The 18,143-nt window shown below is 45.7% G+C and overlaps 2 protein-coding genes across 2 annotated transcripts; both read right to left on the reverse strand.

The window, feature by feature from the left end:
• Window positions 1-12,469: 12,469 nt before the first annotated feature.
• Window positions 12,470-13,891, reverse strand: LOC111380435 (early nodulin-16-like). The gene is made up of 4 exons (XM_023004002.1): window positions 13,717-13,891; window positions 13,018-13,191; window positions 12,740-12,877; window positions 12,470-12,588 (listed from the first exon to the last, which is right to left on the reverse strand). The coding sequence occupies exons 1-4, from the start codon at window positions 13,889-13,891 to the stop codon at window positions 12,470-12,472; spliced, it is 606 nt and encodes a 201-aa protein (XP_022859770.1).
• A 1,975-nt stretch (window positions 13,892-15,866) lies between these two features.
• On the reverse strand, window positions 15,867-16,256 carry LOC111380436 (transcription factor MYB119-like). The gene has a single exon (XM_023004003.1). It carries the CDS (start codon window positions 16,254-16,256, stop codon window positions 15,867-15,869), a length of 390 nt encoding a protein of 129 aa, XP_022859771.1.
• Between the last annotated feature and the right edge of the window lie 1,887 nt (window positions 16,257-18,143).

Consider the following 18,143-nt stretch of genomic DNA (forward strand, 5'->3'; position numbering starts at 1 on the left):
TAATGTGCAGGCCATGTCCATGATGCGTCCTGGCCACGATAGGGACGCAACCTAATTTTTAAGCATTTCTAGGCAATTTGTGGGCACAATGTGTAGGCCATGTCCGGTATGTGTCCTGACCGCGATAGGGATGCAGCCAAATTTTTAGGATTTTCCTGGCAATTTTTGGGACACGGTGAATAGGTCATGTCTAGTACGCAGCCTGATTTTTAGAAATTTCTAGGCAGTTTTTGGGACACAGTGTGCAGGCCATGTTTGGGATATGTCTGGGACAAGGTAGGGATGTAGCCTGATTTTTAGGCATTTCTGGGTAGTTTTTGGGCATGGAGTGTAGGCCATGTCAACGAAGCATCGCGGCCTGATTTTCAGGCATTTCTAGGTAATTTCTTAGACACATTGTGCCAACCATGTCCAGGACACAGCAGGGACATAGCCTAATTTTCAGGAATTTCTACACAGTTTCTAGGACATGGTGTGCCAGACATGTCTAGGACGTAGCCTGATTTTCAGGCATTTCTAGGCAGTTTCCAGTGCACGGTGTGCAGGCCATGTCCAGGACGCGACAGGGACACAGCCTAATTTTTTGGCATTTCTAGGCAGTTTATGGGGTACGATGTGCAAGTCATGCTCGGGATTTATTCGGGCCATGACAAGGATGCGATGTACAGGCCATGTCCAGGACGCGGTAGGGATGCAGCCTAATTTTCAGGCATTTTTGGGGAGTTTTTAAGACATGGTCTGCTAGCCTTGTTTGGGATGCTTTCGAGCCATGGCAGGGACGCAGCCTACTTTTTACGCATTTCTAGGTAGTTTTTGGGCACAATGTGCAGGTTATGTTTGCTACGCGTCCTAGCCGTGGCAAGGACGTAGTTTGATTTCCAGGCATTTTTAGGCAGTTTTAGGACACAATTTACAAGCCATGTCGAGGATGCAGTAGGGACGTAGGCTGATTTTTCAGGCATTTCTAGGTAGGGTCTGGTACACAGTGTGCAGGCCATGTCCGGGACACGTCCTAGCCATGGCAGGGACGAAGGTAGATTTTAAGGCACACAAAGGTAGCACGATATGCAAGCCATGTCAAGGATGCAAGTACACGAAGGCATATTTTCATGCACATGAAGGCAGCACGGGATGTGGACACATGAAGATAGCATCGAGTCCCGTCCATGTTAAGGGTGCTAGCACATTTAGGCAGAACGTAGTTCATACCGATGCCCATCGTAGGCACACCAGGAGATTTCTGGGACACGGTGGATAGCTGGCGTGGCATTTCTTCTCGTGTTTTCTATCATAACCTACATGATGTCCACCATACTAGTCGATAGTTATTGCTCTCCTGATTAACCCGTCAATGCCAATGCCAATAGAAGAATAAGTGAAAGACATGACTGCTGCCGCAATAGATCGATAGCTAGTACATCTCATGGAAGTTTTGTATTTTGCCAAGATTTATCTGAATTGCTGCAAATATTATCATGTATGGATAGTAGGATATCGAACACTTGACAAGATGGTCGTGTTTGTGGAAACAATTTGACCTTGAGATCGCCCTGACGATATATCATATATATATTAGTTTGAAAAACACGAGAAATTGTCTCAAAAATAATATAAATACTCACACTATACAAATGGAAGCATGAATAGTGTATCCAATTATAACCCTGATGAGATTACCATACTGGGCTAATCCACAAAGTTGAGCTTTCCTACCTCCTACGAAGTACAAATTATTAGGAAATTACAAGTTTTTAAAATTTATCTCAACAAATATGCATCAAATTTCCCAAGCAAGCGTTACCTAAATGAAACTCAACAACTTCCATATAAGTGTAGTTTTTTTTGCCATTGATGGGTTAATTGGGAGAGTGATAATTGTCGGCTAGTATGGTGGACGTCATGTTGGTTATAATAGAAAACGCGAGAAGAAATAGGTGACAAGGGTAGAGAAAAGTGAAATGTGGTGGAAAAAACTCGAAATGTATTAAATTCGAACGATAAACTTCTGTCGAGCGATCATTTTATGTTTTCGAAAACCATCCATCGATAAAGCATCTCGTGAGGCATAGTTTTCCTCGTCATGTGACATGAAGGCAGAGCTGTGTCCTGGCAGTGATAGTGATGTAGGCACATTTTTTGGCATTCTCAGGCACCTTCAGGCACACGATGTGCAGGCCATGTCAGGGATGAGGACATGTTTTCAGGCATTTGTAGGCAATTTCGAGGACAAGGTGTGCAGGCCATGTCACGGACGCTGACACATTTACGGGCATTTCTGGGACATGGTGTATAGACCACTTACGGTGTATAGGCCACATCCAGGACGCGTCGTGATCGCTACCAGGACGCAGGCTGATTTTTAGGCACACGAAGGTAGCATGGTGTGCAGGCCATGTCAGGGACGTAGGCACATTCCCTGGCATTTTTGGGCTATTTCTGGGATGTGGTGTGCAGGCCATGTCTAGGAGGCATCCTGGCTGTAGAAGAGAAGCAGCCTGATTTTCAGGAATTTCGAGGCAGTTTCTAGGACACGGTGTTCAGGCCATGTCTAGGATGTAGCAAGGACGCAGCCTGATTTTTAGACGTTTCTAGGTAGTTTATGGGACACGATGTGCAGACCATGTCCGCGATGCGTCCTAGCCACGTCAAGGACGGGACTTAATTTTCAGGTATTTCTAGGCAGTTTGTGGGCACAATGGCAAAACATGTCCGGGACGCAGCTTGACTTTCAGGCATTTCTAGGTAGTTTCTGGGGCACGGTGTGTAGGCCATGTCTGGATGCGTTAGGGCCACGACAGGGATGTAGAATGATTTTCAGACATTTTTGGGCACGGTGTGCAGGCCATGTTTGGGACACGTCCTGGTCGAGGTAGGGACGCAGCCTGATTTCCCAGTATTTCTAGGCAATTTTTGGGATACGCTGTGCAAGCCATGTCCTGGACGCGACAGGGATAAAGCCTGATTTTCAGGCATTTCTAGGCAGTTTCTGGGACACGGTGTATGGGGCATGTCCGGGATGCGTCTTGGCCTCGACAGGGATGCAGCCTGATTTCTCGACATTTTTATGCTATTTTTGGGACACGATGTACAAGCCATGTCAAGGACACGCTAGGGACGCAGCCTGATTTTCAGGTATTTCTAGGCAGTTTCTGGGACATGGTGTGCAGGCCATGTCCAGTACGCGTCCAAGCCATGACAGGGACATGGCCTGATTTTTCTGGCATTTTTGGGCAGTTTCAGGGCACGGTATGTAGGCCATTTTCTGGATGCTTCTTCGCTACAGCAGGGACACAACCTAGGTTCCAGGCATTTCTAGGCTATTTTTGGGACACGGTGTGCAGGCGATGTCGAAGATGTGGCAGGGACGCGGCCTAATTTTCAGGAATTTCTAGTTAGTTTATGGAACACGGTGTGAGGACTCGTCTTGGCCAGGACGGGACGCAAGCAGATTTTCAGGCACAGGAAGGCAACGTGGTGTGCCGACCAAGTCAGGGACGTAGGCTCGTTCCCAGGCATTCTAGGAAGTTTCTTAGACACGGTGTGCATGCCAAGTCTAGGACGCGGGAGGGATGCAGCCTGATTTTTAGGCATTTCTAGGCAATTTTTGGGACATGATGTGTAGGCCATGTCCGGGACGCGTCCTGGCCACGGCAGGAATCCAGCCTGATTTTCAGGCATTTCTAGGCAGTTTGTGGGCATGGTGTGCAGGCCATGTTCGGGACGCATCTTGGCTATGGTAGGGACGCTTCAAGATTTTTAGGCATTTCTAGGTAGTTTCTAGGACATGGTGAACAGGACATGACCAGGACGCAACCTGATTTTTTGGCATTTCTGGGCAGTTTCTGGGATACAGTGTGTAGACCATGTTCGGGATGCGTTCATGCCAAGGCAGAGACGCAACAAAATCTTTTGGCATTTCTCGACAATTTTTGGGCACGATGTGAAGGCTATGTCCGAAAAGTGTCCTGGTCGCGACAACGATGCAGCCTAATTTTCAGGCATTTCTAGTCAATTTCTAGGCGCGGTGTGTAGGCCATGTCTGGGCATGGTGTGCAAGCAATGTTCGGGACGCAGGCTGATTTTCAGGCACACGAAGGCAGCACGATATTAGGCCATGTCAGGGATGCAGGCACGTTCCCAAGCATTTCTGGGCTACTTTTGGGGCACGATGTGCAGGCCATGTCCAGGACGCGTCCTGGCTATGGCAGGGATGGAGCCTGATTTTTCAACATTTTTAGGTAGTTTTTGGGACATGGTGTTCAGGCCATGTCCGTGATGCATTCTGACCATGACAGGGACGCAGCTTAATTTTCAAGCATTTTTAGGCAATTTACAAGCATGGTGTAGAGGACATGTCCAGGGTGCAGCCCAACTTTCAGGCATTTCAAGGTAATTTTTGGGACACGGTGTGCAAGCCATGCTCGAGAAGCGTCCAGGCCATGACAGGGTAGACAGTTTCTAGGCACGATGTGCAGGCCATGTTCGGGATGTGTTCTGGCCACGGCAGGGATATAGCCTGATTTCAAGTCATTTCTAGGCAGTTTTTGGGACACGGTGTGTAGGCTATGTCCAGGAAGCGACAGAGACACAGTTGGATTTCAAGCATTTCTAGGCAGTTGCTGGGAGACGGCGTGCATGCCATATTTGGGGTACGTCCTGGGCATGGCAGAGATGCAATCTAATTTTCTGGCATTTTTGGGACACGATGTACAGGCTATGTCCGGGCCATGGCAGGGATGCAAGTTGATTTTCAGGTATTTCAGGGCAGTTTCAGGTACGATGTGCAGGCCTTGTCCAGAGTGCATCTTGACCGAGACAGAGATGCAGCCTCATTTCCAGGCTTTTCAAGGTAGTTTTTAGGGCATGATGAATAGGCCATGTCCGTGACGCGTCCTGGCCATGATAGGGACGTAGCCTAATTTTTAGGCATTTCTAGGCAATTTGTGCGTACAGTGTGCAGGCAATGTTCGGAACGCATCTTGTCCACATTAGGGACGCAAGCAGATTTTCAACCAAACGAAGGAAGTACGATGTGTAGGCCATGTCAGGGGTGTTGGCATGTTACAAGCATTTGGGGTAGTTTTTGGGACACAATGTGCAGGCTAAATTCAAGACAAGTCATGGCCACGGCAAGGACGTAACCTGACTTTCAGGTATTTCTGGGAAGTTTTTGGGCCAGTGTGTAGGCCATGTCCTAGAAGTAGCCTAATTTTGAGGCATTTCTTATCTGTTTTTGGGTCACGATGTGTAGTTCATGTCAGAGGCACATCCGGGCCCCGGTAGGGATAAAGCCTAATTTTTAAGTAATTTCGTGCAGTTTTTGGGCACGGTGTATAGGCTATGTTAGGGACACGTTCGGGCCACGACAGGGATAGAGCCTGATTTTCAAGTAATTTCGAGCAGTTTTTGGGCACGGTGTACAAGCCATGTCAGGGACGTGTCCTGGCCAGATAGGGACGCAGTCTGATTTTTTGGTATTTCTAGGCAGTTTGTGGGCACGGTGTACAAGCCAAGTCCGGGACCCATCCTGGGCATGACAAATATGCAGCTTGATTTTTAGGCATTTCTCGACAATTTCAGGGAATCGGTGTTCAGGCCAAATTCGGGACGTGTCATGGCCATAGCATGGACACAGCCCGATTTCTAGTCATTTCTTAGCAATTCTTAGGTCATACGGTTTAGGGTTTAAGGTTTATTTTTTTAATTAAGTTAGAATTAAAAGCATGAAATATATACGTGGCAAAGAATAATGAACATAAATTGTATCTCAACTTTACAACCCATGAATAATAAAACTAGTCTACACAACAGAACCAAACTTCCCACCGTCGAGTACCACAAATAAAAGCCACTGTCACCTTCAGACCAGTACCATCGTTAGTTGGGGCTGGCGACGGTGCATGCTAGTGGTGACAGTGATGATAAGGAGAAGGAGCCTGCACCGTAGATTAGTGGCTGGAGCCATGTTTGTCGAACAAAACCATAACATCTGGCTTCTGACCTTTCTGGTAATGTTCTTCAGCTCCACCGATGAAGAAAAATGGACATAATTTTTTCTGAAAAGGAGTTTTCTCAGCCCATTTGTTGAACTCATCAACTGAAGATGGAACAACCCATAATTATTTTCATCGCCTACTAAGAACTCTCTTGCTTCAGAAAGAACAAATAGCAAAAACACGACAGTCGAAAATAAGAAAATATTTTTCAATCAAGCCATTTTGAAAATAGACAGATTTTCAAATAAAATTTTAGTAATTTTATAGACAACAGAATAGAATGGTTTTGGGTTTTGGGTTCAGGGTTTTTTTTTTTTTTTTTGACAAGACACTCAACAAAAATTCATTAATGCTTTTTTGTGAGGTTCATGTCAAAAAATGTAGAGAGCAACATTTTGAACGTGAAACTGTAGCATTTATGCTACACTTATTGATCTTTTTAAGCTGAGAAAAGTAAAAGTCTATAGTAAGGAATTCCACTTTCCGTGCAAATACCAGCTCTAGCCAGAAACATGCTACGGACTACAAAACGATTCAACAAAAACAATTCATGAGAATAATAATCCCTCTTCTTCCTACTTTTCCAATTTCTTCAATTCTGAGTCAACTTCTTCTTTGGACATTTACATTATCACTGGACCAGTCCAAAGTACTTGGTCAATTTTAGCATCCCTACTAACAGTTGTATCAAGCGGTATCCCCAGGTTTTTCACATCATACTCTACTAGTGCAACATATCCAACAATGGTGCCCTCACTCTGGAAGCAATGGTAGTTTGCTTGGGAAATACGTGATAGTGCTAGAAGCACTAGAAAAACCCTAGAAATATGACGAAATGTTCGGCTGCAGCACACAGTTTTCTTCAAATTCTCGATCGACAGACGACCGAGAATGTCGATTAGTATTTCATCCGGCAAATCACTGAAGTTAGACATTGATGCAGGTTTAGGTTCCGCCAAGAATTCCTGGAGGTTCTGATTATTTCAATAGCCTTCCATTGTTGCAGATGGAGCTGTTGAAGATGTACGAGAGGTCCAAGGTTCAGGGTTCAGGGTTCAAGGTTCAGGGCTTACGGTTTAGGGTTTAGAGTTTCTGGAACACGGGTTGCAAGACATGATGCAGCATTATTTTCAAGCATTTTTAGGTAGTTTTCTAGGACACGGAGTGCAGGCCATGTCCGTGACGCATCCTGGCCGTGGTAGGGATGCAACCTGATTTTTAGGCATTTCTTGGCAATTTGTGGGCACGGTGTGTAGGCCATGTTCAAGATGCGTCCTGGTCGCGATAGAGAAGCAACTTGATTTTCAAGCCTTTCTAGGCAGTTTATAGGCACGGTGTACAGGTAATGTTTAGGACGTGTCCCAACCGTGTTAGGGACACAAGCAGATTTTCAACCAAACGAAGAAAGCACGATGTGCAGGCCATGTTAGGGACGCAAGCACCTTCCTAGGCATTTTGGGCAGTTTCTAGGACACGGTGTGCAGGCTATGTCCAGGATGCGACAGGGATGCATCCTGACTTTTAGGTATTTTTAGGCAGTTTCTGGAACACGGTGTGCAGGCAATGTCCGGGACGCGTCTGGGCCGTGGTAGTGATGTAGCCTGGTTTCTTGGAATTTCTAAGCAGTTTCTAGGACAGGGTGTGCAGGCCATATCCAGGATGCTATACGGACACATCTTGATTTTCACGTAATTCTAGGAAATTTCTTCGACCCAGTGTGCATGCAATTTTTCGGGATGCGTCGGGGCTGATGTAGGGATGCGGCCTGATTTCCAGGCATTTCTAAATAATTTTTGGGACACGGTGTGTAGGCCATGTCCAGGACGCGACAGGGACGCAGCTTAATTTTCAGGCATTTCTAAGCAGTTTCTGGGATGCAGTGTGCGGGCCATGACCGGGACGCGTTAGGGACACGACAGGGATACAGCCTGATTTTCTGGCATTCCTGGGAAGTTTTTGAGCACAGTGTGCAGGCCACGTCTGGGATGTGTCCTAGCCACGGTAGGGACGCAGCCTGATTTTAAGGCATTTGTAGGCAGTTTGTGGGCACGGTGTGCAGGCCATGTCCAGGATGGGCTGGGACGCAGCCTAATTTTCAGGCATTTTTGGGACTCCGTGTCCAAGGCAGAGACGGAGTTTGATTTTCAGGCAATTATAGGTAGTTTCGTGGATACGGTGTACAGGCCATGATCAGGATGTGGCAGGGACGCATCCAGACTTTCAGGTACTTTTAGGCAGTTTCTGGAACACGATGTGCAGGCAATGTCCGGGATGCGTCTGGTCCGCGATAGGGATGCAGCCTGGTTTTCAGGCAGTTTTCGAGACACGGTGTGCAGGCCATTCCAGGATGCTGTAGGGACAAATCCTGATTTTCACATTTTTCTATGTAGTTTCTTGGACACGATGTGCAGGCAATGTTCGAGACTCGTCTGGGCTGTGGCCTTATTTCCAGGTAATTTCTAGGACATGGTGTACTGGTGATGTCCAGGACGCGGTATGGACGTAACCTAATTTGAAGGCATTTCTCATTAGTTTTTGGGTCACGGTGTGCAGCTCATGTTAGGGACACGTCCGGGCCACGGCAGGGATAGAACCTAATTTTTAGCTAATTTTGGGCAGTTTTTAAGCACGACATACAGACCATGTTCGGGACTCATCCTGGCCAGGTAGGGATGTAGCCTGATTTTTAGGCATTTCTAGGCAGTTTGTGGGCACAGTGCACAGGCCAAGTCTGGGACACATCCTGGCCATGGCAGAGACAACCTAATTTTCAGGCATTTCTAGGCAATTTCTGGGACTCAGTGTGAAGGCCCAGTCTGGGACGCATCATGGCAATGGCAGGGATGCAACCTGATTTTCAGGCATTTCTAGGCAATTTTTGGGACATAAGTTTTAGGGTTTAGGGTTTTTAAATTAATTTAGAATTAAAAGCAGAAAATATATACGTGATAAAGAATAATGAAAATAAAATGTAGCTCAATGTTAGAACCCATGAATAATAAAACTAGTCTACACAACACAACCAAAATTTCCACTATCGCAGTGCTACAAATAAACCTCTCCGTCGCCTTCAAACCAGTACCATCGTTAGTTGGGGCTGGTGCCGGTGCATGGTAGTGGTGATGGTGATGATAAGGAGAAGGTGCCTGCACTGTAGATTATTGGCCAGAGCTATGTTTATAGGACAGAACCATAACCCCTAGCTTTTGACCGTTCTGACAATTTTCTTCAGCTACACAGATGAAGAAAAATGGACCTGATTTTTCCAGTGAAATTGTAGTTTCTCCATCATGGTGTAATTTTATTGGATTGGCATTGTTGCAGATTTTGTAGTCTTCCTCGGTCACTTCCGGCACTGAATCGATCTTGGAATCATACTTTAGAACTAAAGAATCTCCAATCTGAAAATGAATTTTCTTAGCCCATTTGTTGAACTCATCAACAGAAGATGGAACTGCCCATATTCACCGCCTACTATGAACTCTCTTGCTTCAAAAAGAACGCACAGCAAAAACACAACGGTCGAAAATAAGAAAATATTTTTGAGTGAATCCATTTTAAGCAAAAAAACGACAGATTTTCAAATAAATTTGAGTAATTTTGTAGACAATAGAATAGAAAGGTTTAGCGCTTCGAGTTTCGGGTTCAGGGTTCAAGGTCTAGGGCTTAGGGTTTAGGGCTAAGGGTTTAGGGCTTAAGGTTTAGGGTTTAGGGCTTACAGTTTAGAGCTTATGATTTAGGATTTAGAGTTTCTAGGACATACGGTGTAGGACATGTCCAGGACACAGCCTTATTTTCAGGCATTTTTAGGCAGTTTCGGGGACTTGGTGTGCATGCCATGTCCGGGACGAGTCTTGGGCGTGGTAGGGACGAAACTTGATTTTCAGGCATTTTTAGGCAGTTTGTGATCACGATCTGCAGGCCATGTTTGGGACACGTCCTGGCCGTGACAGGGACAACCTGATTTTCAGGCATTTCTAGGCAGTTTGTGGGCACGGTGTGCAGGAAATGTTAGGGACACATCTCGACCACATCAGGAGCACAAGAAAATTTTCAACCAAATGAAGGAAGTACGGTGTACAGGCCACGCCAGGCACCCAGGCACCATCCCAGGCATTTTGGGCAGTTTCTGGGACACAATGTGTAGGCTAAATTCGAGACAAGTCCGGGCCACAACAAGGATGCAGCCTGATTTTCAGGCATTTCTAGGGTTTTGGGCATGGTGTGCAGTCTGTGTTGTAGAAACAACTTGATTTTTTGGCATTTCTTGTCAATTTTTGGGTCACGTTCTGCAGGTCATGTCCGGGACACATCCGGGCACGACAAGGACAGTGCTTGGTTTTCAGGTAATTTTGGGAGTTTTTGGACACGTTGCGCAGGCCATGTTTGAGATTCGCCCTGATCACGACAGGAACGAACTTGATTTCCACGCATTTCTAGGCAATTTCTGGGATATGATGTGTAGGCAATACCCATGATGCGGCAGGGAAGCAGCCTGATTTTCATGTATTTTTAGGCAGTTTTTGGGACACGGTGTGCAGGCCACGGCCTAGACGCGACAGGGACGCAGCCTGATTTTCAAGCATTTCTAGGTAGTTTTTGGGACACGGTGTGCAGGCCATGAACGGGACACGTTTGGGCCACAGCAGGGACGCAACCTGATTTTAGGTCATTTCTAGGAAAAATTTGGCATTGCGTGCAGGCCAAGTTCGGGACGCATCCTAGCTGCAGTAGGGATGCATCCTAATTTTCAGGCATTTTGTTGGCTTTTTGTGGCATGATGTGCAGGCCATATCCAGGACATGTCCTAGCCGCTGAAGGGACACAACATGATTTTTAGGCATTTCATTGCAATTTGTGGGACTCGTTGTGCAGGCCATGTTCGGAACCCATCATGGCCACGGCAGGGACGGAGCCTGATTTTCAGGCAATTTTGGGTAGTTTCTGGGACACAATATACAAGCCATGTCCAGGATGCGACAAAGATGCATCCTAACTTTTAGGTTTTTTTAGGCAGTTTCTGGAACACGGTGTGCGGGCAATGTTCGAAATGCGTCTGGGTCGCAGTAGGGATTCAATCTAGTTTTCAGGCATTTCTAGACAGTTTCTAGGACACGGTGTGGAGGCCAACCTGATTTTCACGTATTTCCCGACAATTTCTTGGACATGGTGTGCAGGCAATGTCTGGGATACGTCGGGGCTACTGTAAGGATGCAACATGATTTCTAGGCCCTTCTAGGCAGTTTCTAGGGCACGGTGTGCAGGCCATGTCCAGGACGAGGCAGGGACGTAGCCAAATTTTCAGGCATTTTAAGGTAATTTCTACTACATGGTGTGTAGCCATGACCAGGACGCGTCCGGGGCACGATAGGGACGCCGCTTAATTTTCAGGCATACCTAGGAAGTTTTTGGACACAATGTGCAGGACACGTCCGGGACGCGTCCTAGCCGCGGTAGGGACATAGCTTGATTTTCAGGCATTTGTGGGCACAGTGTGTAGGCCATATCCGGGACGCGTCCTGGCCTCGACAAGGACACAGCCTTATTTTCAGGCATTTCTTGGCAATTTCTAGGACTCGGTGTGTAGGCTATGTCCGGGACGCGTCATGGCATGGCAGGGACGGAGCCTGATTTTCAGGCAATTTTGGGTAGTTTCTGGGACATGGTGTGCAGGCCATGTCTAGGATGCAACAGGGACACATCCTGACTTTCAGGTATTTTTAGGCAGCTTCTAGAGTACAATGTGCAGGTAATGTCCAGGATGCATCTGGGTTGTGGTAGGGATGCAGCCTAATTTTTAGGCATTTGTAGGCAGTTTGTGGGCACGGTGTACAGGCCAAGTCCAGGACGCATCCAGGCCACGGCTGGGATGTCACCTAATTTCCGAGCAATTTCTGGGACTCGGTGTGCAGGCCATGTCCGGGATGCATCATGGCCAAGGCAGGGACGGAGCCTAATTTTCAGGCAATTCTGGGCAGTTTCATGGACACGGTGTGTAGGCCATGTCCAGGATACGGCAAGGATGCATCTAGACTTTTAGGTATTTTTAGGCAGTTTCTGGAACACGATGTGCAGGCAATGTCCGGGACGCGTCTGATCCATGACGGGGATGCAGCCCAGTTTTCAGGCAGTTTTTAGGACATGACGTGCAGGCCATGTCCAGGATGCTACAAGGACACATCCTGATTTTCACATTTTTCTATGTGATTTCTTGGACACGGTATGTAGGCAATGTCCGGGACTCGTCTGGACTGCGACAAAGATGCAGCATGATTTCTAGGCATTTCTAGGTAGTTTTCGGGGCATGGAGCGTAGGCGATGTCCAGGATGCAGCCTGAGTTTTAGGCATTTCTCGTCAATTTCTGGGTCACGGTGTACAGGTCATGTCAGGGACACGTTCAGGCCACGGTAGGGACAGAGCCTGATTTTTAGGTAATTTCGGGCAGTTTTTGGGCACGGTGCACAGACCATATTCAGGACACGGCCTGGCTAGGTGGGGACACAGCTTGATTTTCAGGCATTTCTAGGTAGTTTGTGGGCGCGATGTGGAGGGCTAGTTCGGGATGCATCCTTGCTGCAGCAGAGACGCGACCTGATTTTTAGGCATTTCTAGGTAATTTTTGGGTCTTAGGGTTTTTTGAAATTAATTTAGAATTAAAACCAGGAAATATATACGTGACAAAGAATAATGAAAATAAAATGTTGCTCAACATTAGAGCGCATGAATAATAAAACTACTCTACACAACAAAACCAAACTTCCCACCATCGTAGTGCCACAAATAAAACCCTCCGTCGCCTTCAGACCAGTACCACCGTTAGTCGGGGCTAGCACCGGTGCATGGTAGTGGTGATGGTGATGCTGAGGAGAAGGTGCCTGCGCTGTAGAACCATAACCTCTAGCTTTTGACCCTTCTGGCAATGTTCTTCAGCTCCACTGATGAAGAAAAATGGACTTGATTTTTCCAGCGAAATTGTAGTTTCTCCATCATGGTGTTATTTTATTGGATTGGCGTTGTTACAGATTTTGTAGTCTTCCTCGGTCACTTCCAGCATTGAATCACTCTTGGAATCATACTTTAGAACTAAAGAATCCCCGATCTGAAATCGTGTTTTCTCAGCCCATTTGTTGAACTCGTCAATAGAAGATGGAACTGCCCATAAATTATTTTCATCGCCTACTACGAACTCTCTTGCTTCAGAAAGAACACATAACAAAAACACGACGTCCGAAAATAAGAAAATATTTTTGAGTGAAGCTATTTTAAGCGAAAAATTGACCAATTTTCAAATAAAATTTGAGTAATTTTGTAGACAATAGAATAGAATGGTTTAGGGTTTAGGGTGCAGGTGCAGGCTCAGGTTTCAGGGTCCAGGGTTTAGGTTTACGATTTAGGCCTTAAGGTTTAGGGCTTAGGGGTTTTTCTTTTTAACCAAATACCACTAGTGTGGTTTATTTTATATAATGAAAAGCGAGAATACAACTAGAAGAGGGGGCATAGACCTGACCTCCAGCAAATGTAAGTTGTAACAAATATCTCAGGAAAAATGCAAACAAAATAAACAGGACACGAACAAAAAACTAGTGGAAGCTACTCAAGGGTATTCCTAAGTGTAAATCTTTGGGTGGTAGTACATAGACATCAATCGGGTCTGAAACACTTTCTGATCATAGTAGTCTGCGTTGTCTAGCTCGCTCGTTGGAGTGGGGTCTCACCTACGTGAAGGAGCCTGCTTTGGTGAAAAGTACTGTTTAGATGGTGGTGCACTGAATGTCGGGAGAAAAGCGGGAGCGTCTAATCTCATGGTACTCTGTGCTACAACATTTGAATCATGGGACCTGCTGACTGTAGGGACATCGTCCTCTGTGCACGTAGTCTCCAAGGCCCATGCCATCTATGTCTCTCTGTATATGTTCTTTCACCTTATTTTGTGTAGGAGCTATTATAGAAAGATCGGGTGAAGGTGGTTAGAGGAACTTTCCTGGTACCTGATCCCTGTGCTGACTGAGTACCATCTGTGTGTGTCTTCAATGGTGGAGAATTGATATGTGTCGACTCAGGGGGTACATCAGTAGTAGCTATGGGAATAGGAGCTATGGAAGTAATAATAGGAGAAGTGGGCACCTCGATAGGAGCATTTGAGTAGGCTCAGTAATTGAATGAATATACGGAGGTGCCTCTGGATAAACTGTAATGGAGTAGATGTAGGAACTGCTGGTGCAAATAATGACTTTGTCACAACTGCGGTAGTAGTAGTGGGAAGCACAGAAGGCACTGCTAAAACTAGCACCCACTGTTTCTTTGGCTCCACAAACGTCACCTTATCTTTATCCTTGTCAGTCCTAGTAATAGGGGACTAAATAGGGAGATGCATAACAACTATAGGGGGAGGAGGAGGAATAGTAGTACATTGATCATAAGAATGGCCCAAGTGTTTACATTAGAAGCAAAAAAATGGTCACTTCTAATAAATAACTGTTTGCCAAAAGTCACGGTTACTGGCGCGCTCAATCAAAACACTCTCAGGCAACTTATGCCTCAAATTCACCTCAATACACACCCTTGCCTCACTAGGGCGTCTCAAGTCAGAGGTGGCCTCATCGAGGTTTAGGGCTTAGGTTTTTTTTTTTTAATTTTATTTTAGTAAAGACATCCACACATCCTTAATGACTTTTTAGGATCCACCAAGGAAGGTTGATGGGGGTTTAGGGTTCCCCAACCGTATTTATTTCATAAAAATCAAGAGTACAGGGAAGGAGGGGGCATAAACGTGACCTCCAAAAAGCAACAGTGCAACAACTAAAAAATTAAAATTGAACAAAGTAAATGAGGAAGTACTACTTCCTTGTACAAGAAAAATGCAATAATGATAGCTTAAACTACAAACCTCTAAAGCTGGGCAATCCATGTCTGTCGATCTGTACCAATGCCCTAATCTGTCGAGGCAGGTCGAGGTTTAGCACTTACGGTTTAGGGTTTAGGACGTACAGTTTAGGGTATAGGGTTTAGGGTTTTTTTTGCCTGAATTGCCTTTTAATAAGTTCTAACGAAGCAGCAAAATTCAGTTTTACAGATATTTGTAAAGTCATAGAATGTTTAACTAAGCTAAAACACAATAATTATAGGATAATAATTATTAACTAGATTAGAAGAAGCCATTGTATGGACTTAATTGAGGAGGCAGCCGAGAAGATGAGACCACATCCATCAAATTCGTGTCCATTGTGCTTCCAAATGTTGTACCTTGATCAATTGTTAGCAGATTTGTTGTTGAATTTACGTTTCTAGCATTGCCTCCATCTCATTGATATGAAAAGTACAACTCATCAGGATAAATCTGTAAAGCTTCAGTCTCCACACTTCGAAATTTAGAATTAAATTCCATTATTAAATCTAAATTCTCAGAAGGGAAAAATTTATTTCCCACAGGGTTTGGAGCAGAATGGAATAAGTCATTTTCCACATATTCTACAGCAGGCAATTGAGAATCAGTTGTCTGTAAAATCTCCAGGGAAGTGAAGAAGATGGTGGGATGATTATAATTTTCATCAATGTTGAAGCTATAAGTATTCTCAGATGTCCCTTCAGCCGGATTCATTGGTTGACAATGATCGACTGGAATTGAATCGTCGGACTGATTGTTTTCCAATAGAGTTTTCATGAAATCCAATTCATCATTGCATGATCGAAACTAAAAAAGGGTGTAGAGTCGTCATCATCAGAGAGTGGTGTGCTAGTGTTGGACGGATTTGCTGTAGTGGTGGTGGTGCCAAAATTTGAGTTAGTGGAGGTGGAACCATTACTAAAATATTTTTTTATGATGTAATCTTGTAATACTGTTAACTGTCTTCTATCTCCTTTTACTTTCTTTATCTTCTCCTTGAGATCTGCCTCCTTTTTGTAGCATTCCAGTGATTCTTTATTGAATTTTTAGTTCTTCGAGGAATGTACTTAGCTATCTCCGCCCATCGATTTCCTTGTCCTTCATGTGCTTGAATTAACCATCCCTCTTCATCTTCAGTCCAAATGTCCTTCTTGATAAGAGGACGCAGATGATTATTCCATCGCTCGCGACACTGTTTTCCCACTCTACCAACCATTTCTTCAGCTATTACAACCCATTTCCCCAATCCAAATTGTAGTACTAAGCTAATCAGTCTCCTGTCTTCTTCGCCTATCCACTGGCCTTTTATCTGATATCGGGAAGAAGAACTACCACCTCTCTTCTCCTTCCAATCAGGATTGACCAGTGCGGCCATCACATTTACTGAAAGATTTTCACCCGAAGTTTGTTTTTAATGTTGAAGCCCTTCCATGAAGCTTGGCTCTTCGGTGGTGTAATTACTGGTTATGCCATTTGAAGAAAAATTCTAAAATTGATTTACTTCATTAGAAGGAAAATGGTTTAGGCTTTAGGGTCTAGGGTTCAGGGTTTAGGGTCTAGGTCCGGGGTCTAGGGTTTAGGATCCAGGGTCCAGGGTTCAGGGGTCAGGGTCCAGGGCTTAGGGCTTAGGATTTAGGGCTTAGGGCTTACGGTTAAGGGCATGGGGTTTAGGGTTCCTGGGACACGGTGTGCAGGACATATCCAGAACGCAGCCTTATTTTCCAGCATTTCTGGGCAGTTTTTTGGATGCGATGTGCAGACCATGTTCGTGACGCATCATGGTCGTGAATGCAATTCGATTTTTAGGTATTTCTAGGTAGTTTATGGGGACGGTGTGTAGGCCATGTCCGAGAGACGTCCTGGCCGCAAACGCAATCTAATTTTTAGGCATTTCTAGGCAGTTTGTTGGCACGGTGTGTAGGCAATGTTCGGGACGCAAGTAGATTTTCAACCAAATGAAGAAAGCACGGTGTACAGGCCATGTTAGGGGCGCAGGCATGTTCCCAGGCATTCTGGGCAGTTTTTAGGACATCGTGTTCAAGCTAAATTCAGGATAAGTCATGGCCACGGAAGGGAAGCAGCCTAATTTTTAGGCATTTTTCGACAATTCTTGGGCACTGTGTGCAGGCCATGTCCGGGACGCATCCTAGAAGTGGTAGGGATGTAGCCTAATTTTCAGGCATTTCTAGACAGTTTCTAGGTCATGGTGTGTAGGCCATGTTTAGGACGCATCCGAGCCACGACAGGGACGGAGCCTGATTTTTTGGCATTTGAGGGCAGTTTTTGGGTACGGTATGTAGACCATGTTTAGGATGCGTCCTAATCATGGCAGGAACACAACCTGACTTCTAGGCATTTCTACGCAATTTCTAGGACATGGTGTGCAGGCAATGTCCAAGATGCGACAGGGAGGCAGCCTGATTTTCATGATATCTTAGGTAAACTCTGAGACGCGGTGTGCAGGCCAAGTCCGGGACTCGTTTGGGCCACGACAGGGATGCTTCCTAATTTTTAGGCATTTCTACACAATTTCTGGGACACGATGTACAGGCCATGTCCTGGCCGGGGTAGGGATGCAACCTTATTTTCAGGCATTTCTAGGAAGTTTCTGGGTCACAGTGTCTAAGCCAAGTCTAAGATGCATTAGGTACGTATCTTGATTTTCAGGTGTTTCTAGTCAATTTTCTGGTGTACGGTGTGCAGGCCATGAATGGGACGCCTCTGGGTGACGGTAGGGACGCAGCCTGATTTTCACGTATTTTCGAAAAGGTTTTGGGCACGATGTGCAGGCCACGTCTAGGATGCGTCCTAATCGTGGTGGGCACATCACCTAATTTTCAAGCATTTGTAGGTAGTTTGTGGTCATTGTATTCAGGCCATGTCCAGGATGCATCCTAGCCGCCGTAGGGACGCAGGCTGATTTTCAGGCATTTCTTGGCAATTTCTAGGACTCGATGTGCCGGCCATGTTTGGGATGCGTCATGGCCACGGTAGGGATGGAGCCTGATTTTCAAGCAATTCTGCGTAGTTTCTAGGACATGGTGTGCAAGGCATGTCCAGGATGCGGCGGGGATGCATCCTGACTTTCAAGTATTTTTAAGTAGTTTCTGGAACACGGTGTGCAGGCAATGTTCAGGACGCGTCTGGGCCGTGGAAGGGATGCAGCCTAGTTTCCAGGTATTTCTAGGCAGTTTCTGGGACACGATGTGTAGGCCATGTCCAGGATGCTACACGGACACGTCCTGATTTTCACATATTTCTA

This window comes from Olea europaea, unplaced genomic scaffold, assembly GCF_002742605.1.
Source record: "Olea europaea var. sylvestris unplaced genomic scaffold, O_europaea_v1 scaffold2144, whole genome shotgun sequence".
NCBI classification, from domain to species: domain Eukaryota; kingdom Viridiplantae; phylum Streptophyta; class Magnoliopsida; order Lamiales; family Oleaceae; genus Olea; species Olea europaea.

Coding starts and splice junctions, on each gene's coding strand:
- LOC111380435 (XM_023004002.1), bottom strand. CDS start 13,891: ATGGCATGGGCCTTGGAGACTACGTGCACAGAGGACGATGTCCCTACA. Junction 12,878..13,017: donor CGAGGAAGACTACAAAATCT/GTAACAACGCCA, acceptor ATGGTTCTACAG/CGCAGGCACCTTCTCCTCAG. Junction 12,589..12,739: donor GGGAAGTTTGGTTTTGTTGT/GTAGAGTAGTTT, acceptor CCTAAAAATCAG/GTCGCGTCTCTGCTGCAGCA.
- LOC111380436 (XM_023004003.1), bottom strand. CDS start 16,256: ATGGCCGCACTGGTCAATCCTGATTGGAAGGAGAAGAGAGGTGGTAGT.